We start from the raw sequence: 27,092 nt of genomic DNA on the forward strand, positions 1-27,092 counted from the left end.
TGAGGAATCATTAAAAAAAAACCTTGGTAAAGATAGTATCTACATGTACAGACTCATAGACTCTTGAAATATTGAAAAGGGGTCATGCTTCTATTGAAACAGGTGACAATTCTTCCATGCCTTTGAGCTTCATATATTGCTGTGGCAAAAAAATAAAGCCAATAAACAAACAATGGTCAGTGGAAACTAATATGCTGGCAATCATGTTTTCTCTCCTCAGTTAAACTCATTCCAAGATGATACACACAGAATCCATTCTATAATCCTTCAGTGAAATCTTTCCAGCTTGGTCAAAACTGCTGAAGTTTACCTGCTATTGGCATAACCACTAAAAACATAGAATTACTTTACAGGGAGCTGGAAGTACAGTGGGCTTCACAATAGATCTTTAGTGTCCCTTGAGCAGAAACTGTTCCAAACTTAAATGTGATGCCAAGATTGTGACCTACCCAAATTAATACTTTGGATATACTTGAATTACTCTAGGTCAATCAACTGGTTTGATTTTGGCCATCTACACAAATAGAAATGAGTTTGAGAATTTTCCATATTAAGCTACCATATTTTCCATCCACAGTGTAGTAGGAAGCTGAACTGACTACATTTAACTTAAAGAAGAAAAAAAAAGAAAAAGAAGGCAAGACAATGTGGTATTTCCTTAAATTCTAGTTTACTGAAAAAAATAAATCTTATTGAAATGAAACTAGGTTGTTTTGTTTTTAATAAAATTATTTAGATGTTAATTTTCAATGGGTTATACTTTAACATGTACCAAAACTTGTCATTCCAAAGGTTAACAGTCCATTAAAAAATATTTTGCCATGAGAATAAAAACAATTTAACACTTTCCCAAATAAAAGCCCCCCCATTGTTCAAATGTATACAAAGTAGTTTATTAGCTTGAACGTTCATAAAATTTAAAATGTTTTGACCCAGTAAAAATCTTTAAAGAAAATATTCACTACTTGTCTTCAATTGTTATAGTACCATTCTACTACTTCATAGCTTTTGTCCTTTCCTTTTTTAACAGAGAGGTATACATATAGCACGTGAGTATAGCAATAGACTTCATGAGAGATCAATTAAAATCAGCAAATAAACTTTTGGAAGCCACAAGTGAGATACAAAAATGTTAAAAATGTGTAGTTCAGTGAGAAGGGGGAAAAGTGACTTAGGGCAAGTGTGTGAAATACACACACACACACACACACACACACACACACACACACACACACACACACACACACAGTGGGAGATGTGAATTTTTGTGAAAAAATTCAATTCCTGATTGATTTGTTCCTTTTCTTTTCTTTCCTATTCTAGAGCCGGATTCGAAGGATGTGGAATGACACGGTTCGAAAGCAGTCTGAGTCTTCCTTTATTACTGGAGATATAAACAGTTCAGCATCACTCAACAGAGGTAATTATAAACTATTTTTCATATTTATGACTTCTGTGATTACTTTAAGGAGTCTTACATTTATTGCTTTATTTTCAGCTTCTGCTGGACCTCATTCCCTATAATAGGAATATTACAACAAAGTATAAAACCTGGCTGAGTGTAGCAGTATGTTCCATTATTCATGAACCTGGATTTTTTAACTTGAAATTTTAGAATATCTTTTTTGAAAGGAAGTTAGAAAATAAGGAACTTTTTTTTCCATATAGTCAGCTGCTAATGCCATAAACTGGTGAGCTGTCAGGCCTCATTGCAAGCAATGAAAATGAGCAATTATGTGGCTATAGAGTCTGCTAAGCATCATAGAGTTACACATTGTCCCAGGTATAAAGCAATTTCATACTCTTTCAGGTAGTTAAAAAAAAATACAGCATAATCTGTACCTAAGACAAATGGGAAGAAAACCATATCTAATCTTAATCTTTAGAATGTGTCCAACTAACTGGGATCCATAAGGATAAGGGGAAAACTTGTATGTGCCTCTTGACTTTTCAAAAAATATATTTTGAGTACTGCTGGGTAAGTTGTTCCACAGGGTCTACTTTTTTTCCCTGAATACCTCAAGTTGTCTCACTATACTTGTAGCAAATTTCTAATTGTGTTTTTTTCTAGACTGAATTTGAAGCTAGTGAAAACATCAATAGCATATCTAATTGGAAAGTTTAGGGACCTGTGAAATTCCAGATTCATTATCCTAAGGAAGATATTTTGACTCAGCTTTTGCAAGGTCCAGGTTGCTTTTTCTCCCCTTAGAAAACATCTTCCTATTTTGTCCAAGGTGGAAAGGTAGCAGTCACTTATGAATCTGATCCCACTTGTCCCGATTAGGGACAGAATTGCTCCATGGTTTCCTACCTGAACCATTCCATCCCTTCTTAGGCAGCCTGCTGCTCTTCAAGACTTGTTATTCCTAGACAGTGTGAATACCCAATCATCTTGACCTACTTCGGCTCAGAACTCCTAAGCTCTAGAAACCCACCAGCCTCAGCCTCCTCAGCAACTGGGAATATAGGTGTGAATAACCATTCCTAGCAAGGGCAAGTTCTGTAATTGACATTGGTCATTTTTTCCTTGACTCAGACCAAGCTAGAAACTATAACATTATTTTAAAGTCATTTTCATATGTTTAATTTACTATATTACTTGTAGAATTATTACATAGGCAATGTGTATTTATGAACAGTGATCACCATTTTTGTGGAAGGTATTTATCCTTTTTATGTTGAAATACAGGGAGACTTATTTTTTTAATTAAACATATTAGGGCAAAAATGTTGAAAATGTAAGATTTAGACAATTGTAGTAAATTAACATTGTTGCTTCATGTAATAAGATAATGTTAAATATATTTTTTAAGAATCAAGATAATTATTTCCTTTACCAAAAAGATGTTTGTTTATTTTTTTGAAAGACAGGGGTTATTCCTTTTAAATACATAAAATCTTCTTCTTTAAGTAACTGCACTAAAGCTGTCCTCATCTAACATTGTCTTAACTCCAACTAATGGAAAACTGATCTGAGTATGAGAGAACAAATTACTTCCTATATGGCAGAAGATGAGTTGATTATGACTATATCTGTGAGGGCAAGAAGTATTCCATTTTAAGGACAAAATTTCTCATCTAGAAAAATAATGGAGTTGAACTAGATGATCTCTAAGGTCTTCACTGCCCTAAAAGTCTATACTTTCATTATCTTTTTTTTTCTTTAACCTAATCACATTAATTGAAGAATTTATAGCATTTTCTATAAAAGAAAGAAATGGCTTAAAAAAAAAACCCTTTGCCTTCCTTCTTAGAATCAATACTAGGTATTAGTTCTAAGGCAGATGAGTGGTAAGGGCTAGGCAGTCAGGGTTAAGTGACTTGCCCAGGGTCTCACAGCTAGGAAGTATCTAAGGCCAGATTGGAACCCAGAGCCTCCTGTCTCCAGGACTGACTTTCAATCCACTAAGCCACCCAGCTGCCCCCAGAAATGGCTTTCTTAAGAAGTAAATACCATAAATTCTCTAATTAACAAGATTTTGATATCTTGCTTAAACAATAACATTTTAAGCTTTATCTTAAACAACCTTCTTTAAATGTTTAAATATCTTTTTTGTAAGAGTGGAAAAGAGCATACAAGAACATTATTTTCCTTATTATTTAACCCCTCTGTGTTATTATTATATTTTATTGTTGTATTCATTAATAATTATTAATATTAATTTATGCTTTAATGGTTGAGTTATTGTTAATTAATTAATTAATAATAACTTAGTGAAGTACAGAATCACAAAATTTGAGAGTTGGAAATAATTTTATTGGCCATCTAGTCCAACCCAAAGGAATTCTCATTATAATATATGGAAGAAATTATCATCTACCCTCTACTGGGAAAACTCCCCCCCAAAAAAGAATCCATAATGTCCTTAAGCAAGCCATTCATCTTTTGGTCAGAATTGCTAGGAAGGTTTCCTGACAGCAAGCCTAAACTTCTCTTTAACTGCTACCCTTCACTCTGGAATCTTCCCTTTGGAACTAATCAATTCAAGTCTAATTCCTCCTCCACAAGTTAACCCTTCCAAACTAGAAGGTAATTATAATGTCTAGCTGAGTCTTCTCTAGACTAAAGATGCCCAGTTTATCAAAATCAATTTCATGTGATATAGATTCAGGATCCTTTACCATCTTATTTGCCCTCCTGTGGAAATTCTACAGCTTTGCTTGAGTTATGTCTGACTTTATGTGACCCAATGGAAAAACCATGGAGTTTTCTTAGGAATGGTTCTGGAGTGCTTTGCCATTTCCTTTTCCAGTGTTTCCCCATTTTACAAATAAGGAACTCGGTCAAAGAAAAGTCAAATGATTTGCCCAGGGTCACATAGCTAGCAAGTGTCTGAGACCAAATTTGAACTCACATTTCCCAACTCCATGCCTAGTGTTCCATCTGCTGTACTAGTTGCCCCTCCTACAGCTTATCATTGCCCTTTGTGAGTTTTGACACTTTGAACCAAACCTAGTACTATAGATGAGCTCTGAAAAGTGTAGATCACATTGATACTATCACATCCATAATCCTGGAATCTCTGCCCCTCTAAATCTAGTGCAAGATCACATTAGCTTTACTCACTTCCGAAGTACATATCTGGAATGCAGAGTGCTAAACCCAGATATTTTTCAGAACTGATATCTAATCAAGACTTTCTTATCTTGTACTTTTAAAAATGACTTTTAATTTTTTCCCCAAGAATAAGACTTTATATTTATTCATCATATTTTATCTTGATAGTCAGTTTGATGTTCTACACTGTCAAAATGTTTTTGGATCCAGTGAGTTAGCTCTCCCAATTACATGCCAGACCTAGAACTTATGAGTCTGCCATTCTGCAAGTCTCTGATAAAAACCTTGATTAACATCACAGATTCATTCCACTGAAGAACTCATTCTGGTCTATTCATTTTCAGGAACCTAACTCTTATTTCATGTGTCTCTACTTATTATTTTTCTCCAAAAGTAGTTCCTATACTTCCTTTTTCATCATTTAAGTAATACTAAGTTATAATGATATTGATTTCTTAGACCAATAAAATTGTAATCTCCTGGTTTTATAATCATTTATATTATTGTTTATTTCCAACAACTAACAAAAATCAATGCCTATATATTTCAATGGATCTGTGATGTCATAGACAAAGTGGTGTCCTCTAGTGGTCTAAACTTTGCTATAGGTGCCTTGTTCACGTGAATCCACTTCACTAGGTAGCCCTGATTTTTGCCATATGACTGGAAATATTTCCTTTTTTTCATACTTGTTTGCATAGATGTTCTTTGGATTACTCCTGAGAAAAAATTCATTGATATGTTGTAGATTGACCACTGTTACTATATACTTCCCCAATGCCCTTTCAAATAACAAATGAAGTTGACATAATGCACTTATTTCCTCTATTGCATTAGGCAGTCAAAGGTCAGATCCTTGAGTCAGCCTAAGTGTATGTTTATCTGTGGCATATATCTAAAAAATATTTCATTCCTAAATTCCATTTTACATATCATTTATCCCCTGGAGCAAAAATCATTATTGCTATTTTCATGATCCATTAAGAATAAACTCCTTTTTCTATGAATTAGCACTGCACTTATTGCCCCTTTCTCTTTTCCTAAAGTTTTTCTGTTACTTCACCTTCTCTCACAATAGATGGATATTCTTGAGATCACATATCCACTCTAGTCTTATTGTATGTAGGTCTTCCAATTGTATTACTATTCTCAAATATTTTTCCTAGAGATTATGATATCCCTTTCAAGATTTTTATCTTAATCTGGGACTTCAAAGATACACAAACCTTATTATGAAATACGCCTCATCATGTCAAAAGCCAGTATTAGTTGCAATATGTCATTCTTAGGCATCAGGTACATCTTATTTTAGTTATATTGGCTCTGTCTATGTCTCTCTCCCTCCATCCTCCCTCTCTCCCTATCTCCATCCCTCCCCTCCTTCCCTAAATATATGTGTGTGTATATATATATATATATATATATGTTCAGTTTAGTTCAAATCTTTTTAAAGAGTTAGGAAACTAATAAAATAATTAAAAATATTAGGATTTTTCTTATATTTTCTAAGCCTGTCAGTTAGTATTATGCCTCTAAGGATGTGGTTGTTTGTAGTGAATCCTTTACAAATGTTTGACACTTCTCATATCTTCATCAAAGATACATAGGCTTGTACAGATTGCTTGTATAGATGTGGCTGTATATATTCCCATCAAGATGTTATACAGACAAGAAAGTAAGCATTTCAATTAGTCATTAATGTTGTTCTTATTATCAACTTCTTCTGATAATAATATCATCTTTTTCCTCTTTTTAAAGAGTCTTCCCTTCTCAGAGATATGGTATAAAAAATGATCCCTCAATACTTTTAAAATTATGCTACCTTTGGGACATTTTTTCTCATTGTATACTTAGTCTGGTCCAGCCATTCTTCCTGGAACTTTATCTTCTTATTTACCTTTTCTAGTACTTTATATGATATATCAAGAACCATTATATTAGGGTCCAAATATGATGGACCCCTATCTATAATATTGAAAGCAAATTGTTATAACTATCATTGACAAGTTTGTTTCATTTTCCATCTATTTTTTGGCTTCCTAACAGTTTTATTTATTCTTGTTCTTAAAACAGTGAAACTTATTTGAATCTCACAATAAGATTTTGATCAATTTTTTGGCATTTAGTGTTTTGGGGGCTATTTTATGAGGCAATAATAATCTGTAGGTACCTAGGCTGCACATTGTATAGTATTCTGGAGTTGGAGTCAGGAAGACATCTTTCTGAGTTTAAATCTGGCCTTAGACATTTACTGGCTGTGTGACATTGGGAAAGCTCGAATTATGTTTCCCCAATTGTATGTAAGATGAGCTGGGGAAGGAAATGGCAAACCACTCCAGTATCTTTGCTAAGAATACCCCAAATTGAATCACAAAGAATCAGACAACTGAAAAATGACTGAACAGCAACAACAATAAATACTCAGTCCTCTGGTTGACTCCCATATGACATTTTGTTGTTGCTGCTGCTACTGTTTTTGTTAACAAAGGAGTTTGCATTTGAACACAGTGCTTCCTTTGGCTGCTGTATGTCTTGCTTGGCAAGAAGAGCAACTGCTTGTTTGCTAGCTTAGTTGATTTCTGGACTCCTTTGTCCCCTTCATTACAGCTCTTGCAGGACAATGTGGTAATCAGGATCAATATTTTCTCCTGTTTCTCCAATTCCCATTTTTCTGCATTGGAAATGATTTTAAATAAAATATGTTGAAGCTATTTCAGTTATTCTGCAATCCTCATGTTTATTCTTCATATTTGATATTAATATTGATCTTTGTTCTAATTAGTTAATGATCTCATTTCAAGAAACAATTGATTTTAGCAAGATTTTCCCATCAGGAAGCAATTATTTCTTATCATGGTACAGTCAGTTTCATTTTCAGTTTCATGTTTGCTACTCATGACATCTTAACCTTCTTGCTTTCTTCTAGAAGAAAAAAAAATGTGAACCATATTTGTGTGTCTGTGTATGGATGATAGCATTAATATTATTACTTTAATATTATTACTTCTCAGTCTTTGACCACTTTCATTTAACCTACTTAAGTCACATTGACCAATTTTTGCTATCCTTTCTGCTACCCATTTTCACACTGAAGTAAGCAAATATCAAAGTATATTGACTTGGTTTACAGCATATTATCAAGCTCTTCATGAAATGACTTTTCTCCTCATATCTTATAAATATTGACACCTCTGCTAAAGTTATCTACATGGTCTTCTGGTTTCAGTTATAAAAAGAATATTAATGTTGATGTAGTTCATTTCTTCTAATTGTGTGTCAACTCCTCAGTCACTGAATGAAGAACACAGAGTTCCTAGATTTGGTACTGATAATCTAAAAATCATTCCTCTTTGCAGCATCTTACATTTTTCTCCTACCCTCCCAATCTTAATACAAAAGGTTTTTGACTCAGCATATCATTCTTTTAAATAGTTTCCTTTCTTTATGAACTGCCATCACCAAAAAAATTGAAAATCTTCTGATAAATTGCCAAGTTGCTACATTTTCTTTTTTCAAATATATTTTAACTATTTTCCAGATTACGTGTCAATACAATTTTTCAGTTTTAATTTTCTGATATTTGGCCCATTTCCTCTTCCCAAGAAGGCAGGCAATATGATGTAACTAATACATATGATACATTTTTCCTTGTTCTTCATGTTGTGAAAGAAGACACAAATTGCTTTCACTAGAGACAAATTTATCGAGGGCCAAGTTACTACTTTTGATAAACATCTTCATATTTAGCTAAATTAGATATCAGACAGTTATTCAGTTGTTGCTGTGCCCATGCTCAAAGTCTTTCCATGTTCATAGATCCTTCTACAGTTTATGTTTGACTGGTAGAACCTGTGAATCCATCATCGGCCCATTCCATAATGAGGTATGAACCAGGATTTTCTTTAAAATTGACAGCCATGGAGAGATAAATAATATACAGACTCTGTCTTTAAAGAAATTTGTACCATCAATAACAAAGATATTATTTCATTTCTTTTCAGTCAGTTCTCAAAGCTTTCTCTTATAGTTGTTTCACCAATACTCTTTGTATATTTCTGTATAGAGGTAATAAAAAAAACCTTGAGGTGGTTAACTGAATGCTGAAGTGAGCTGAGTATATATAAATCTTTATTACTTTAATCTAAGAGGATGATACCTTCTGGGCTAAAGTAGAGAAAAAGACTAATCAAATAGACTTGTCTCCTCTGAATTAAAAATTAAATGCAAAATGGATTCCCCCTTCTGTCTTTTGCATTCTTGATCTGAAAGCACATTTTCAGTGTCAGAATTAAAGATAATTCATTTACTCTCTCTCCTCTAGAAATTAACCTAAGTGCTATCTTTCTAATTCTTCCAGTGTCCTCTCCTACCCTTCAGAAATCTTTGGAAACACTAGTTCAATTCAGTCAGCCTTGCTAAATAACCAGATATGTAGCAAAGCAGTGATGTGACTCCAATCCATTTTAAGCTCATGTCTTGTCAGAGCCACATTGTCTTTCCCAGGATGCTAGATCACTGGGGCAAAAGAAACTTCACAATAAATCACCTGCTACCTCATTAATATTCAGACTCCTAAACACATTTGTTTTTATGTTTTCATAGAAAAATGCAAATGAAACTATGTCAACGGTAGCTGATGGTTATTGATGGCTTATATAAATTAATGTTTCCAGGGTAAAACATTCATTCATTGAATTTCATTATTGTCAGTAAACATAATTAGGTATAAATGTATGAAATATACCACACTGCCCACAAAGTTTGCCACTCTGAATATTTGTAAATATTAACTATTTCTTAATACACTTATTTGTTTGTGATATATGAAAGAAAAACAGTAAATGACGTGCATGTGTGCCTGTGCACGTATAGCAGATCAAACAGCCTATAAAAATGCTGTTCAGTGTCAACAAAGAACAGTAGGAGCACATTAACTCAAGTATGTTAAGCATTCTATGATGCATACAAAAATGATTTCCCTTTATTATTGCTGTTAAGTTCCATATCAAGTATTTATCACCACTTCTTTTTCCTGATATATAAATGTGATAACACCTTCCAATCTTTGAATAACATATTCAAAATATTAAAATGTCTCTGTTCTTTATTATTGCACATTCCTCAACAATGAACCAAGAAAATTAAATGCAGCTTGAAAAAATTAGAATCTGAGTAAGGAAACAGAAAAAAAAAAGACTGTTATGGCCTGATTCTAAACCCAAATCAAATTTAGTCATTTTCTTTTTTTTTTTAAACACTTACCTTCCATCTTAGAGTCAATACTGTATATTGGCTCCAAGGCAGAAGAGTGGTAAGGGCTAGGTAATGGGGGTTAAGTGACTTGCCCAGGGTCACACAGCTAGGAAGTGTCTGAGGCCAGATCGGAACCCAGAACCTCCTGTCTCCAAGACTGACTTTCAATCCACTGAGCCACCCAGCTGCCCCCAAATTTAATCATTTTCAGAAAGGATTCTCTATTCAGATTGGAGAAGGGGGCAGATGGAGGGAAGGAGAGAGGGGAAGAGAGAAAGAGAGAGAAAGACAGACAGACAGACAGAGGGCATAGTTATGTAGAGTCAAACAGATGAGAAGGGAAGGGAGAAAGGTGAAAGGGAAAATCTTCAGTTATGATTTCCAGTCTGTAAGAATCTTTATACTCTGCTCTACATTAGAGATTAGAAATGGAAGTTTTTTTAAATATATGATGTTAACATGTCTTTGATTCCTTTTAAAGTTTGCTTTAAATACCACCTCTTGCATACTCTCTCAGGTTTCTAAAATTTTGCCCAATTTTAAAAATTAAGCCCCAATGCTATTCATTTTCTCCCTAAAGCTTTCCCCTATAGAAAGAGTTCTTTTTTAAACTGGTTTATTAGATTTTACCACTCACTGGAGACATCCTCTTTTCAGACTGTAAATTAAAAATTGTGGTGTAGGGAAATGATCAGGTATATTTTTTCTAATTAAATATGATCCCATTCTGCCCTTGGTTCCTTCTATACTGTTCTATAACATACATACATATTTATATACATACACGTATATAATGCTACATATATACTCTAAATCCATATGTAGCAATTAGTGTTGCAAATACCCAAAAGCTGTCTCAAGACCCTTTGTGAGTCAAAATCCTCTATTAACCATAGTTCATGAATCCCTATTTCCTGTGTCAACTAGCCAACCAGAAGATGCATGTATTTCAAAGTAGACACATTTAATTAAACGGAATCATGCTCAATATAGTAAAAAGATATTCTTTCCAGAAATCTTGAACTTGTGCTCCTACAAAGGTGCACAACCATAATAAGATCAAGGGATCAAGGATTAGTCATACACATTTGGGGAACAAGTCAAAAGTACGAAGATAGAAAGGTAACCCATTCCTCTCAATACTGCATCACTGCTGATCTTCTGGTAATGTTTGTTAAATCATTACTCTTTCTCTTTTACTATGCTGCCTTAATTTGTACTTCCCCTTGCAGGATCTAATGAATAAACGAATTAGAGAGCATTGTTTTTAGAATAGATTGACTGATTCAAGTATTTGGCACTGAGGATATATATTGTTTTTAATGATCTAGTCCTTGCCTTCAGAGAGCTTACAATATAGTAGGGCATGAGCAGTGGTATGTTAGGTCCAGCCCTTAATGGAGCCAATTGCCAAATTTTCAGTAAGAGCATTTTATGCCTCAGAAATTGGTAAAGGCTACAAATGGGGGATTAATTTATTGATTTGGTGATTGTCTAGACTTAAGAAAATAATGGAGAAACGGTTAATAATACATATACTTTAAAATACATGAACACTACTATATTTATTCTAGAAATGAGAATAAAGAATGAGAATTTGCAAAAGTATTATTAGATAAGATCTAACCAAAAATATTTTAAAATTGAGGCAAGTAAGTTTGCTTATATAGCTGGTAAAGAGATGGGAAAAAAAAAACTTCTTAAAAGATAGGTTAGTAACATATACAAATATAATGACTTAATTATTTGATTACAGAACTAAGCTGACATTTAAAATTTCTCGTTTAAAAAATATTCCTTGAAACTGTGGTTTCAAGGTAACTCATTGGTTCAGTAATTCCTGGACATATTGAAGTTTGGTATACTGCATTAGAAGACCTTTATATTATATTCCCAATGGATCATTTATTCATTCAATTCACTGTGCTAAAGACTGGTGATAGGATCTCTCAATAAATTTTTCGATATTACTCTAAGAAAAAAAATGTAAAAGGGAGAGTATATTAAATACAAATTATATTTTTCAAATATTATGAAAGATATATCACTTTCATTTTTACTTTTCAAGTAGGGCTTTATTGGTCCTTATCAGTGAAAGACTGGAGTAAAAGATAGGAGAATAAATGTCCATTCTAGACAAATATAAGTAGAATGAGCATTCATGGAAAGAGAATAGGGCACTTTAAGAAGGGAGAATGAATAATCGTCTCATTTGGATCAAATTATAATTTGGAACCAAATTGTGCAGCACTTTGAATACCAGTTTGGGGATTTAACCTTTATGTGGTAGTCACTTGCAATCTACTAAAGAATCTTATCTTCAGGAGTGAGCATTGGTAGATTCTTTGATTAAAGGACTGATTCAAGGATGTCATTAAAAAAACTAATTAGGAAATCATTATAATATTTGAGATGAGAAAAGAGAAAGACTTGACAAGGTAATTGTCATTGTGAGTGTGGAGAGGAATGGATACAAGGTATATCGGGTAGGTAGAAATAAAATTTTGTAACCGATGTGATGTCAGATGTGGATGAGAGAAGAGTAGACAATGCCAGTGAGCTTACAGTATAGGTGCCTTCAATAGAAATAGAAAATTTAGGAGGAAGAGGACCATTTATTGGGGAAAATAACAACTACCACATCAGCTTAAAGTTTTAAAAGGACCTGAATAGATTCCTGGAAGAGAATAGAAAATAAAGAAAAAGAGTTAAAAATTTGTTTCATAGGACACAGATAGCTTAGTAGATAGAATGTTAGATCTAGTGTTTGGAGGACTTGGGTTCAAATTTTATCTCAGGCACTTCCTAGCTGTGTGACCCTGGGCAAGTCACTTAACCCTAGTTGCCTAGCCCTTACTGCTCTTCTGCCTTAGAATCTATCCTTAATATTGATTCTAAGACAAAAGGTTAAGTGTTAAGAAAGAAAAAAAGAAATTTGGTTCTTTTTTTTTTTTGAGCTCCAGAGGTAATGGTATACTCTAGTTCTATATTTTTGTTATTGTCTTAGTTATTCATGATTTCATGAAAAATAGACTTTTCTGTATCAAGATAATTTAATTGAACCAATATTAATTACTATTCATCATCATTGACTCAAAGTTAATTTAGAGTTGCTTTAGAATTTTCTGGATCTTAAATATATCTTTACAATATGCTAGCTACATGGAGCCTGTATCTTCGTGAATCACATTTTCTTTTTTTATAAGCTATTCAACTAATCTCAGATTAAAAAAAAAAACAGCTATCATATAAAATAATGACTGGCACTTACATAATACTTTATAGTTTTAGTGTTATGTATATTCTTTCATTTGACCCTCCCAAAAGCCCAGTATAAGTAATATCAATCTTGTTTAGCAGATGAAAAAAATTGAATTTCAGAGACATTATGTGACTTGCCTAAGACCACAAAGTTACTTAAGTGGCAGAGACATAAAACTTTGAATAAATGAGGCATTATAAGAAACAATCCAAAATTTAAAAAAAAATCTTATTCCTAAAACTATTATATTAACTTGCATTTGCCTATGCTAAACTACCCATGTTAGAGGAAACAGGAATTAGTTTGATTATGTTTAATCCAAAAAAAGATCATAAATTAGGAAATTTTTCACATTATCAGTAGATTTTCATAGAATTATTAAATGTGTACTTTCTGCCAAAGAAAATTGTGAGAAAAATAATGGAGGAGGTAGCCAATCTAGAAGAGAGGTAGTTTAACTTTTTATTTAACTCTGTGATTGCTCATGAATCCTAATCTATTGCCTCAGCATTGCATAATATAATAAAAATATAATTTTGGTAGATATTACAGGGACAAAGATTCTTAAGGCACAAAAGAATCTATAGTATTATTACCATATCTATGCCCTGTGTTTCTTTGATAAGCAGTTATGTAGCCATAGGCTAAATATTTTGTGTCTTGGTTGTACATGTTCAATTATAATAGTAGAAAAAATTCCTACTTTAAGAGGAAAAGTCAAAACTCTACCTTTACCCAAACTAGATCACTATAAGTTAATCTGTTGAACCATTCAAGAACAGTTCCATGTTCTTCTCATTTTCCTTCATTTTGCAATATTTCCTTATATAAGCTTGAGTTCATTTACTAGATATGGAGGCCATATTTCTTTATGTTGTTAATGTTTTCCCTGTTGTTTTATCTGTTCAAGATATTTGAGTTTTCTTCTTTCTAAGATCTTTGATAATTCTAGTCTCCCCCTCTCCCATGTTGTTGTTGGTTTTTTTTTCAATGACTCCCTCCTTTTGATGGTGATTTCCTTGAGGGCTGGTTTTTAAAACATCTCAATACTTTTCCAAATGGGGAGGGGGGTCACAGTTGGCAGTTAGGTCTCTGCCTATGTCTGCTACCCTACATACATAGAGCCCACTTCTGGATCCTTGCCCTGCTCCCTTTGTTCTTCATTTCCCTGGCCAAGAATTATCACATAGTTGATTTCAGTATTTTGAAGCTCTGGAAGAAGGAGAGGGGGCAGTGAGATATGTTACTGAGCTCTATTTAGAGCTCATATAGGTCCTCTCCATCTGCTTTCCTGAAAAGATCTTCTGAAGCAAAGTCAATAGCCTGCTGTAGCACTGGTTGACTACATAAACCAAACTTACGCCCCTGGAATGCTGCTGGCACTCACTTGTTTTCTTGGAAAGAGGAAAGGTGTGGGCTTAGGTTTTGTTGCAAGTCCATATGTCACTTCCTTGGGTCAAATAGTACAGCCTTGCTGTTACTGCTAGTAGCATGGAAGGTAGGAAAGGGATGCTGAATGATCTCGAGGTAACTGTCAATTGATTTGGTTGGTTGGTTTTACCTTCTGTTGAATTCCTTGTATTCTAGACCATGGAGATAGATAAAATTTTATGTTGGACACATGATGTCTGTTTTGGAGTGGTATGAAAGGTATAGTAGGGAATTAGAAAATATTTAGTCTGCCATCTTAATAGTACTGTGACTCAGAAATTCCAGAGTGAATCTAAGGATAGTTGTGCATCCTGATATGTGCCAAGACAGGAATAAGGATATACCCATCTAAGATTTTGTAACAAAGTAACAATTGAAAGAATAGGCCATGATACGCAAGCCCAGAAGGAGTGGTTGCTCTTATTTTCGCTCTCTAAACCCTAACTTTTGGGTTTCTCTTAATATTGACCTAAATATTCCATTTGCATGTATAGGCTGGCTCAAACACACACAGATATTTTTCAGTGTTTTATCTATTACTGAATTTAGGATTAATTCAAAATCATGATAAATGAATCTTTTCAGTCATAAAAGTCTGAATTGGGCTATCAGAATTGAATGATGTTTCACAAAACTTTCAGTGAAGAAACTAAAAATGTAATTCTTTAGGAACATTCTTCTAGAAATTAGGAAAATGTTCTTTTTTTAAATAATGATTCAATAAATGTTTCAACTTTCTGTAGAAATGCTTTAAACAGCAACAATTAAAATATTGACTTGTGAACACTGATGATATATAACTTTGAAATTGTCCCCAGTAACTAACAAATGATTTCCAGGATAAATATTCTTGTTCTTTAAATGTCTTTGGTTTCTCAGAGGCACTGTGGTTTCCTAATATTTTAGTTTCATGCTAGAAATTGGATTTCCTCCCATAGCTTTCTAATAGGAACTATTTTTCTCATATTAGTCACCAATTCAATTCACCTCCCCCCAAAAATATATGTTAGAACACTTACTGTATACAAGACTTATTTGTTAGATGCTAGACATCTAAAGGAAAAAACCTACAGACCAAAAGTGTCCCTAACCTCAAAGATTTTACGTTCTCTTGGTGGATAAAGTATATAGTTAAGAGGAAATATTGTAGAGTATTAGGTGGAAACAGGAAGATGTAGGTTTGTGTTCAACCTCCAAGGTCAAAGTACTTCTCTGAGCCTCAGTTTCTTCATCTTCAAAATGAAGATAACACCTAGAGAACTTACTTGGCAAAATATAGAAATTCTAAAGTGAGGTAACATATGTAAAGTAGATTGTAATGTTTTGGTGCTGTCATATGAATGTTTTAAAGAACCCCATCATGTCAGCTAATGCGGTAAATTAAGATAAAATAATTTGTGAAGGGAGAGAGAATTAACTGAGGAGATCTGGAAAGGCATCACCATGGAAATGGCATTTGAGCTGAGCCTTAAAATTTACTCCTAATTGTCAAATCTATTTGGCCTTTTTTTCCTCTTCATTCTCCTTGGCCTCTCTGCAGAATTTGATACAATGTTGGCATCTCCCTCCTTTGTAATATTTTTACTCAATTGTTCTTAACCTGGGCTCTGTGAATTTGGTTTTTTTCATTACATACACATATAATTATACATATATGTATATATATACATATATAATATTTCAGCATGCTCAATTTTCTTATTATCCTATACATTTTATTTTGTACATTTAAAAATATCATCCTGACTATCCCAGGGGCTTCATCACTGTCGATGTGATCTATTACAACAAAATTTAAGAACCTCTGTTAACTTATATTATAAGCTTTTACACTCTCCCACTTTTTTTTTCTATCTCTGCTTGCTTATGTCTCCTTCGCCTGATCTTCTTCCTTTCTTCTAAAGGCCCTGACCTTTCTCTTTTTCTTCTCTTGTTTCTTTGTGGTGGCTCAAAAGCCATCAAATCCTCTGAACTACTCTCACATTCCTTCCCATCCCTTAAATATTTCCACATAGAATTAGGACCAATTTCCACAAAGAATTAGGACCAAAACTCAATATATCCCTATATGAAACTTATTATCTTCCCTCAAAACTATGGCTTTCCCCAACTTTATAATTCTAAAGAAGGCATCATTCTCTCAAACACTCAGGCTTGAAAACTCATCCAATCACTTGTCGGATCTCTCCATTTCATTTCCCCAATCTCAATCCTATCTTTTCTCTTTTCCACTCCCAATACAACTATCTGAGTTCAGGTCTTTAATGTCTATCACATGAATCAGGGCAATAGGCATGTAACTGGTTTCCTTGTCTCCAATCTCCCTCTCCAATATATCTATTATACCATGGCCAAAGTAATTTTATTAATGTGTAGGTCAGACCATGCTATTTCTTTGCCACAAAATATCAATACTTTCTCATTATCTTCCAAACAAAATCAATTTCTGTGGCATTCCAGGCCCTCTAACCTGACCCCAACTGACTTTTAAAAGCTCTGTTTCATACTATACTCTCTCTCCCATATTTTCTGTAATTCCTATCCAATACGACCTGAGGACACAATCTTTTTCCTCATTCTTTTACCAACTCTCATTTACATTTGCAAACACCACTAGATATGCATGACCATCTTTTGAAATCCTTCCTTTTCTTGAAGGACTAGATCTGGTGCCACTGATTTTATGATTTTGTTTTTGTTTTTCTTGATCCCTCTCTTACTCCTAGACCCAGAAATGATGTTTCTTTTCCCAAATCTCTTATAATGCATTGTTTGGACTGTTCCTTTGTGTTTTAAAAATCTAACATATAAATAATTGTTTTTTCACTACTAAATATGTCCTCTTTAGACATGTATGTTTTGTTTTATTTCTTTTATTTTTAAAAAACCTTACCTTCCACCTTAAAGTCAATATTTTGTAGTGATTCTGAGGCAGAAGAACAGAGAGGGCCAGGTAATGGGGGTTAAGTGATTTTACTGGTTCACCAAGCTAGGAAGGATCTGAGGCCAAATTTGAACCCTTGTCTTCCTGTCTCTGGATCTGGCTTTCAATCCACTGAGCCACCGAGCTACCCCTGTATCTTGTTTTTTTGGGTTTTTTTTAACAAATATTTTTTGAATTTAACCAAATGAAACCAAAATCAGTATGACCATAGACTGCAACCCTAATCCTAGCTAATTCTTGAAAATGCCTGATAGAGAGATCATCATAAACCCAATACCACTTCTAAAAGGTACTCACCAGGCACTATATTGCATTCACTAAGGGTCCTGTATATAATTGAAACATAAAGAAAAACTTCCTTAAGAAGTATAAGATTGAATTTTTAAGGAGTACAGGAAGAATAATTTTTATGGAATTTCTATTGCATTTGAGTGGATATTAATATGTTCTCAAAAATAAATTGTTAAAGATAATATATTTATATAGATCTTAAAGGCTTGCAAAGTGCTTTTATATGTATGATCTTATTTGATCCTCATGATAACACTGAAAGTTATATCCATTTTATAGATGAAGAAACTGAAGCTGAGATCATATAAATGACTTGCCATTTATGGGTCAAATAGCTAGTAAGTATCTGAGGGAGAATTTGAACTCAGGTCTTCTATACTTCAAGACAGATATTCCATAGCTTCGATTATGTATAAAAGTAGGTAGAAAGAAGCAACTCGATTATAAAAAAAAAGATATATAGTATACCAAAAAGACCTGGGCTCAAATTATGCCTCCAATTATACTGATTGTGTTGTGTAACACTAAGTAAGTTGCTGCAACTTGAAGGGCTATGGGCAACTCTCTAAGATTACAAATGGCAGCTAAGGTATCCATCAGTATTGGTTCAGGAAATTTCTTCACCTGAGAATTCACCATGAAAGTGAAAGCATAGGTCTAGCTCCTATCAGATTCAAAAATTGAACTTCATTGGCTATTAAAAGTGCATACATAGATAAATAAATATGTCAGCTTGCTCATTTATGACTACACATCTATTGAAATATTTGGGGGTGTTTTTTCTGTTAACAAATGGATCCCCCTTGTCACTTTATAATTACATTAATTGACTGAGTAAATAGAATTAAAATGTTTTGAATTGCATTTTCTCACATGTTTTAAATCCTGCCCAGAAATGTAGCAAAGGACAGGTCTCAGATCCAGTTTAATGTCCTAATTACAAAACAGTCATTCTACTTTGGGCAGCTGCTTTCATGTCAGATGGCTTTACTTGAAAGCTTAACTTAGGCATTTGTCTTTAGAATCTCTCTTTATGAGTATCTGCACACGTGGTTGGGTGTGTGTTGATATGTGTATGGGTATGTGAGCACATTATTTTGTTTGTTTTTTCAAAACCCTTACCTTCTATTTTAGAATCAATATTGTATATTAGTTCCCAGGCAGAAAAGCAGTAAGGGCTAGACAACGGGGGTTTAATGACTTGCCCAGAGTCACAGAGCTGGAATATGTCTTAGGCTAAATCTGAATCCAAGACCTCCCATCTCTAGTCCTGGCTCTCAATTACTAAGCCACCTAGCTGCCCCCCATTTGAAAGTATGAAAGGCAGATAATTCAAGCAATATATCTCATACTAACCTACAGGGTGAGTTTTCCAGTGATAGGATCATACCTCTTCTCTTTTCTGTTTCCTCCCTTGCCTGGTACTTTATTTAACATCCAGGGGTCATGCCTCCAACCTCCAAACACTAATTTCTAGTGAAACTTCCAGACTTGACTTCCATGGTTGGTTATTTATTTGTTTATTTGTTTGTTTGTTTTCTCACATGATTTGTCATGTGTACCCAGCACACTCCGACTAAGCAAATCTCAGCATTTGCTCCTCCAAATACTTTTCCACTCTTTTATTCCAGTCTTTTTTCCCCTCCTTGTTTAACTCTTTTGCTGAAACCTACATGGAGACTAAAATGCTATGACATTAAGTTGCCCCAGTTATCTGATTAGCACTTTTGTAAATCTCTTTACAATTACACTTCAGTAGTATCTCTACGATTCCTATCTACCATAGTTCTTTTTCAGTTCAATTCCACAAAGCACCTACCCTGGCCATGTCACTAAGTATTAGACACTGGAGATATAAGGATGAGAATGGCAAAGTCCCTATCTTCAAAGAGTCATTACTTTACTGGGGAAACAGCACAAACACAGAGAAGTAAATATGACATACAAGAGGACAGAAAGAGCACCAACTAGGGAAATTCAGGAAGGTTTTAAGTAGAAGCTAGAACTAGAATTGAGCTTTGAAGGAAATTAGGGATTCTGGGAAATGCATAATGGGAAGAAATGGAAGAATGTCTATCCACTAAAGTTTCAGCTACATGAAAGCAAGAACAACTATATTGTTATGGTCCCCAAACTTGGCTTAGTCATGAAGTTGTTGTATCAGGCTTTCATACCCTAGGAAATTATTCCTGACGTTGAATTAAGATTTTTCATCCTAGGGAGCCAATGCAAAGACAAATAGGTAGGCAAGGATGGATAAGAGTGGAACCCCACTCATAATCTCTTGCTCTGAATTCTTTAGAGAGAGCCTGTCTTTAGCCAAGTTGATGATGATGATGATGATGATGATGATGATGATGACGACAATATGCAGTAAAGAGAGCACTGGACTTGGAGTTAGGAAAATGTGAATTCTAATCCTATCTCAGACTCAACTATGTGACCCAGGACAATCACTTAATCTCTCTCAGTCCTAGCTTCCTCACCTAATAATGTGGCTAATAATGACACAAACTTCACATGTTTTTTATTAGGATTAAATAAGAAAGGTAAAGAACTTTAAGATCCCTCGAAGCACTATATAAATGCAAGTACTGTCATCTCATTTTCATCATTATTCATGGAATTTGAGGTCATAAATATCAGATACTGGCCATAAGAGTCCTCTTGCTAAGACACAGAAGAACAGAATTGAGAACACAGATATCACATGGAAACCAAGAGAAGAAAAGTGTGTGGAATAAAGGTTGGAGCCTTATATTGGAAGCAAGAGTTTTGGGTTCTAGTCCTAGCACTAACTCTCCAGATCTTAATTTCTTAATCTTAAAAGAGGAAAAAAAAAAGGAAAGAGTCTACTTCACTGCATGAGAGTTCAACACTCTTATGGGGAAAACTATTTTTGAGATTATTTATCAAAAACAAAATTTTAAATAATGTTAAATTATTAATTTAGATATTTAATGAGATCCATTTCTCTAGAATAGGGAATGCAAATAAGCAAATGCTTTGCTAACATTTGAGCGATGAATACTGTGACCTGCTTAGCATCACAGACAGATGAGGTCAAGGGCAGGGCTTGCATTCTGATATTCTTAAATCCACTGCCTTATGAAGTATTCTTTCAACAGACACCAGCCTTATGACTTATTTTTACATTTTCATGATTTTTAAGTTTAAAAACAAAATTTATAATTATAAAACAATTTACTCAGCACAATAAAAAACTCAAATATTAATTTCTTTTTAGAAGGCCTTTGTTATAATGCATATATGTAGTATAGGAACAAGAGTGAAGGTCCAAACTTCCCATCATGAACACTAATTGTCCACTTGGAAGGCAGAGAGAAAGTGATCCTAAAAAGAAAAGGGACTGGAGACAATGCAAATTTGAGGGTAAGTGGAAAGGATTATAATTTTAACAAAAACTGAGAATGAAGGTATATGGAGGAGCAGAGAGTATTGCTTCATTAAACTGAGGACTGGCTAGGTAGAGATAGTTCACAAGGGGAGAAAGACAAAAACAGAGAGGGAAGATGGAAGAAGAAGAGGAGGAAAAAGAGGAGAACAAGACGAACAAGAACAAGAATAAGAATTCTATCTAGAACATTACTACTTTGCAATGCTTAATACTTTTGCCCAATAATATGATAAAGCCTCATTTATTATAATGATAAAAGCTGTAAACATGAGTGCTTACATTCCCCTTTCCCCTTTATACACTTTTGGACTAGATGATCTGAAGATATCTTCCAGGTTTAAAAACTTTTTAAAATACTGTAATTTTCCCTTATATATATACTCAAGACAGAAAATTATCTTATTTGTTTTCCTTGTAAGTTTATACACTAGTTAGTATCCTATAATCACCAATGTTGTTGAGCTAAAAATATCTTTTAAAAAGGCATAGTTTAATAAACTAAACAATCATTTTTACTTATAATAACATTTGTAAAGAATATGAAACAACAGTCTATATTAAGAGAAAAAAATTGAAAAAAAACTGCATGTTCACATAAAATTGCATGACTAGTAGTACCTAAGCATGCCAAAATTTGTAATAAATATTCATCTAATGGTTAAATTATATTTGTATGGATTTCTTAATTTTTATATTTCCCTTTCCAGATTTTAAGTCCTTGTGTTAAATGTTATTATTTAATTTTTGTATATTTCATATCCTGGGCATAGCAGAGTAATAGTAGAGTTGAATAAATGAATAAAAGGAATAATTAGATGATTATTTTTAATGGTTTGGTTAAGCCATTGATATTTTGAAAAGGAATGAATTCTCCCCATCAAATATGGAAAAAGTAAATGAAAATATTTCTTTTATGGTGTTCACTGAGTAAATCAAGATGTTTCAAATTACCTTAAAGGCTTTCAGTAACTTTGTTAGTTTGCTGTCAGGAAGAAGAGGCTGTTCAAATTGTATTTTCGAATGATAAAATATAGTTTCAACTGACATGTAACTCTCTTCTTATCTTTCTTTGCTTTCTTTCAAAGTTTTTAAAAGCATGGATCTTCTCCTTAGATATGTAAGCCTCAATTAAGTTTATCGTACTGCAGTGGCATTGAATGATACCTTCATTGAGGGATTATTTATGTGTAAAGAAAAAAATCCATTGAAGTTCTACCAGAAGAAAATGTTTTTGCAAGACATACTTTAGGAAATCCAGCCTGACATACACACACATGCACTTATATGCATACACATATATATTCCATTTAGTAGTCATACATTCACTTGAAGTTTCTCTATTTATATATATTTGTATTAATATATATTTGTTTAAAAAATATCTTCCATTCAGTAGTCTTTCATTCACTCAAAATCTATTTATGACAAACCTTTAAATATGATTATAGTTTTATAGTTTTAAAATATAAGGGAAAAGTGACATTACAAGGTTCTGTGTGAATTCTTTATCAGTTAAAATATGATCTTGAGAATTTGATCTTCTTGGTTTATGTCAGAACAATTTCCCCTACCTGCCAACTTCTCTACTTGAACCTGTAATCTGAACAATCAAGCTGTATTTATCTCTTTTTTTCTTCCAGAAATAAAAATCCTGCTGTTGGAATGTAGCTGACAGTTTTGTTGAAGATGCTTGTATTTAGAATAGAATGCTAATTGCTCTTCCATAGCTTTATTGCAGGGCCAACACTTGTTTCTGTCAGCAAGGGAAGCAGGTATGACTAGAATACACAGAGGGAGCATCTCAGCTGATGAAAGGATAGCTATTTTTACAGAACCAATTTTCAGGCCACAATTTGAGCTTATTACTTCTGTTAATTATGGGTTAAGAGGGTTTTTTTCTCTCTTTATTGTTATTATTAGCTAGTATTCAGGAACCATTTAATGTTTCCAAAGGGTTGTTTATTTACTTATCTTTGTATTTATGTCAGTCATCTCTAGAGAGCCTAATAGAATTGCCTAGTTATCCAGGCCTTATTGATTGTTCTACAGAGAGGTAAATAAAGAAAACCGTTCAAGGTTAGTCCATAGACAACTTTGACTCTTTACATAATTGTACCTAATAATTAGCATTCTCAATAATAGAAGAAAACAATTTCTTTTTTGGATAATGCCAAAATCCCCTTATCATTTTAGCCTTTAAGCACTTTTTTAACAAATACAGGTGATAACCACTATTGGGGGGCATGTTCCTAATGTGTTTGGTGTGGAGAGCCCACAAGATGGAGTCTTCAAGCATGCTGACTTATTTAGTTTAAGTCAGATGACCCTCTGGAATCAGTGGTGTGTTTTAAAGTCCTCTGTAATTTCACAGTCACCAGAAGCAGAAGTTTATAAATCAGACATTCAGTAGAGGGGAAATGAAGACAGGTGGGATGACATCCCAGCAGATAGGATCAGAATTCAAAGTGACCTGAGTAAATTGGAGAAACAATCAAAACCAACTAAATGACAAGATACCTGAAGACAAAAAAAATATTTTTACAAATAAAAGGTGGGAAAAGAGGTTGTGTTCAAGTTCCTTAAAATAATCTAGGGGTCAGCTTTAAGTAAGCAAAGTCCACACAATGATACAAAGCAAAATAAAACAATCACAGGAATAAAATACCTAAAAGAGAATATAGAAATCATAAAATAAAATGGCTAGCCTTCATCTGGACTAATTAAGCATATAGTCAGTGATATGCACTGTTTGACCTCTCAACATTCTTTCAAGTCCTTAGAATCTGCAGAGCGATTAAAAGGAATAGGTCCAAATGAAAATGCCCTGTCTGTAAATGAAAATGCCCTGTCTGTAAATCGGCAGGGGATCAATTGACATTAACTTCCATATCCACCCTTACTCTCAAGTCCCTCCCCTCCCATCATTTCAAACTACTAGAACTCACAATTTTAGAAATCAAACACTTACTTTCTACCACTAAATTCTGTATATTCTCTCCTGTTCTTGCTGCTTCAATTCTCACTTGAATCATAATCTCCAGAACCAAAGCTGATTGCTGAGGCAATAATTACATATTAAACTGGGCTCCAAGATTAAAAATAGGAAACAATAAATAATAGTAACAGCTCTTAAGTTGAGATCATGTTTCCAGGGACTTGTTCTTAATAGCAAAAGATAAGAGGAAGGATAATGGTACTTGGCTTCCAGTGACCTGTCTCAGTTTCTCAAGTAGTTTCCCATTTAAACAAACAGGTTGACCACTTCAAAAGGTAGGAGGCAGCTTGGTATAGAAAAAGAAAAGGGCTCAGTTGGGAATCAGAGATCATGGGTTTAAAATCAGATTTTGGCATTCAGTGACTTTGGGGAACTATTTTCTCTTCTATGGGCTTGAGGTTCCTCAAGTATATGACTTCCAAGGCTTCTTTCAGATTTAAATCTATAAGCCTTAATAGCAGCAAATGTCCAGCATCTGATCCTTTGATTCTCTAGGATTTGATAGGACCTTTTGAACAAGCTGCTACAAAAGATGTATTGCTGTCACAGAATAATTTTTTATTCAACCATCACTGCCATCTAAAGCATTCCTATATACTGCAGTGCTTTGGTTCTGTTGTTATTGGTCATTCTAAAATTAATTGCCCAGTATCAGGACCATGGAGACAGGGAAAATCATATTTAGCACTGATTCACCTCAGGCCAATCATGTGGCTTAGAAAATGTTATATTTCTTTTTAGATAAAAAAAAATAGAAGAGAATTGGGAATTGGACTAGTGGGCATGAAAAGATATAAAAAAGAAGTCATTATACTAATATATTTTTTTAAAGCATCATCAGAATTGCGCTCATGGATTTCATCTTTTCTTTTTTGTGATTAAATCTTTTTTTTCTTACATCCTAGGCCTTAAATAAATTGAGTGATAAACACAGGAACCGAAATATTGAGTCATCTACTTCTTGGTTATGCTTGATTCCTCCCAGCTCAGTGTTCATGCTACAGTTCGTTACAGGAGACAAAATTGTTTCCTTATTCTAAACCACAGATCATCTTCTTTTACATCAGTACAGAAAAAAATATAAGGCAAGGGAATATTTTATCTTTCAAGCCCTATTTATCTATATCTATATCTATATCTCAAGGAAGAACAGTGGCATGCAATGTGAACAAGCCCTATAGCCTATTTTCCAAATAGTTCACTTGGTCTAATGTGTCTATAGCATATCATGTTTCTTTGAAAAAGAGGCCAGAGGAAAGTAAGGGCTAAGATGAAAAATCCAGCTTTCAAAAGCATCCCATTAGGAGGCTCAGATTATCATTATATGAATAAAATTTTAAGAAGAGTTCTGATGATGTTACAGAGAAGGCACAATTGGCTTTCTGTTTTGTTTTCTTGGACTCATTATTAGTTGTTTACACTGATTTAACTTTCTAATCGAATACTTTTAGGGACAGTTTAAACATCTGAAATGTCATTATTTCCATCAGGGGACACACTATCCCAGCAGTTGAAAATAAATGCTTGAATATTGAAGAAGTTGCATTTCCAATTCTTTGAGTCAACATACAGTTGAGTCTCTACTTTTGTCTGTAACACTTCAAATTCATGTGTAGTCCATTAATTATGCAATTTTAAGTTTTAAAGAGATGTTCTGTTATTTAAATGAACAGCTCTATAGTATCAAGGCATTCTTTTAGAGTTTGCTAACTTTTCAGCAGAAAGTATTGATATTCCATTGGGACATGGGAAAATAGCATCCTATTTTTGTGACTCCTGAGTGATAGATTTAAATGTCTATCATTTACAGAGATAGAGGAGCATAGTTTATATATAAAATTGAGTTGGAGCCTGGAAGCCCTGGATTTAAGTTCTGCCTATGGTGCATTATATTGGTGATCCTGGAGCAAGTCACACAATCTCAAGATCAGAGGTGTTAAATATATGACCAGGACTCTTGAGTGCAAGGTCCTAACCAGATTAAAATGTAATTGGGAAATTTTTTTCGTACAATAAAACATAAATTAAATTTAAAAGCTATGTCACTATATAGCTAACAAGATCTTTATGTACAGATTAGTGTCTCCACTTCTATTTGGGTTTGACGCCACCATCTAAAGTTTTAAAAGTTGCAGAAAACATACCAAACTGCATTGGTAGAGAATTCTCAATAACAATGAAACAACAAGTATAGTGCCTATGTCTATCCCTTTGCAAGATTAAAATGATGTAACATTCTTTTCAAAGAAATACTTTATAAGTCCATCTAATTATGTTTTATGAAGCCCAGGATTATTCACTTTTATTCTTTCATTATACATGTTCCTTCTCTCCAAAAAAAAAATTATTTTTTTTTAAACTGGCAATAAATTTAATCATACAGAGCTCTACCTTGGAAAAATAAATTTATTACCATTTGTTTCTCCCTTTTCATGCTTTCTGCTAGGGATAAAAATCTGCCTAAGTATCTTTTTTATCTAATATGGATCATACATTCTCTAATTAAGATGTGATTCTTGTAGCATTTCGTTGGCCTTCATATAGTATTTTTATTACCATCTTTTCATTTTTCCTTCTTATTTGAAATATATACTTCCACCCACAAATCAACTCAATGTTACTTTCTGAATAAGTTTGACAAAGGTTTTTCCTTTAATTTTTTTTTTTGCTCTCTCCTGTGAATTGACATGCAAGATGAAAATGTTGCAGCCTGATCTGTCAACATATTAAAAACCAAGGTGTATCTATTTATGAGAGGATCTAAAACTAGGTTGTTACTTCTGGCTATCCTGACATGATATCAAAACAAGCAGATGGAAAGGGAAAATATCAATCAAGTCTGTTTGGCATTATGAAGCAAAAACAGAATAAAACAAATATTGCAGGGGGGAAAATCCTAGTCTTTGGACTGAAATCAACCTTCTTTAAGAAATAACA

The 27,092-nt window shown here is 33.6% G+C and overlaps 1 protein-coding gene across 12 annotated transcripts in view; it reads left to right on the forward strand.

Annotated features, from left to right (window-relative positions):
* Window positions 1–27,092, forward strand: part of ADGRL3 (adhesion G protein-coupled receptor L3) — a 982,472-nt gene that overhangs the window by 937,227 nt on the left and 18,153 nt on the right. For all 12 annotated transcript variants that reach the window (XM_056802666.1, XM_056802677.1, XM_056802672.1 and 9 more), the window contains one exon: window positions 1,324–1,420. In XM_056802666.1, coding sequence (XP_056658644.1) covers window positions 1,324–1,420 — 97 coding nt within the window. The remainder of the gene's footprint in view (window positions 1–1,323; window positions 1,421–27,092) is intronic.

This window comes from Monodelphis domestica, chromosome 6 (assembly GCF_027887165.1).
Source record: "Monodelphis domestica isolate mMonDom1 chromosome 6, mMonDom1.pri, whole genome shotgun sequence".
Taxonomy (NCBI): domain Eukaryota; kingdom Metazoa; phylum Chordata; class Mammalia; order Didelphimorphia; family Didelphidae; genus Monodelphis; species Monodelphis domestica.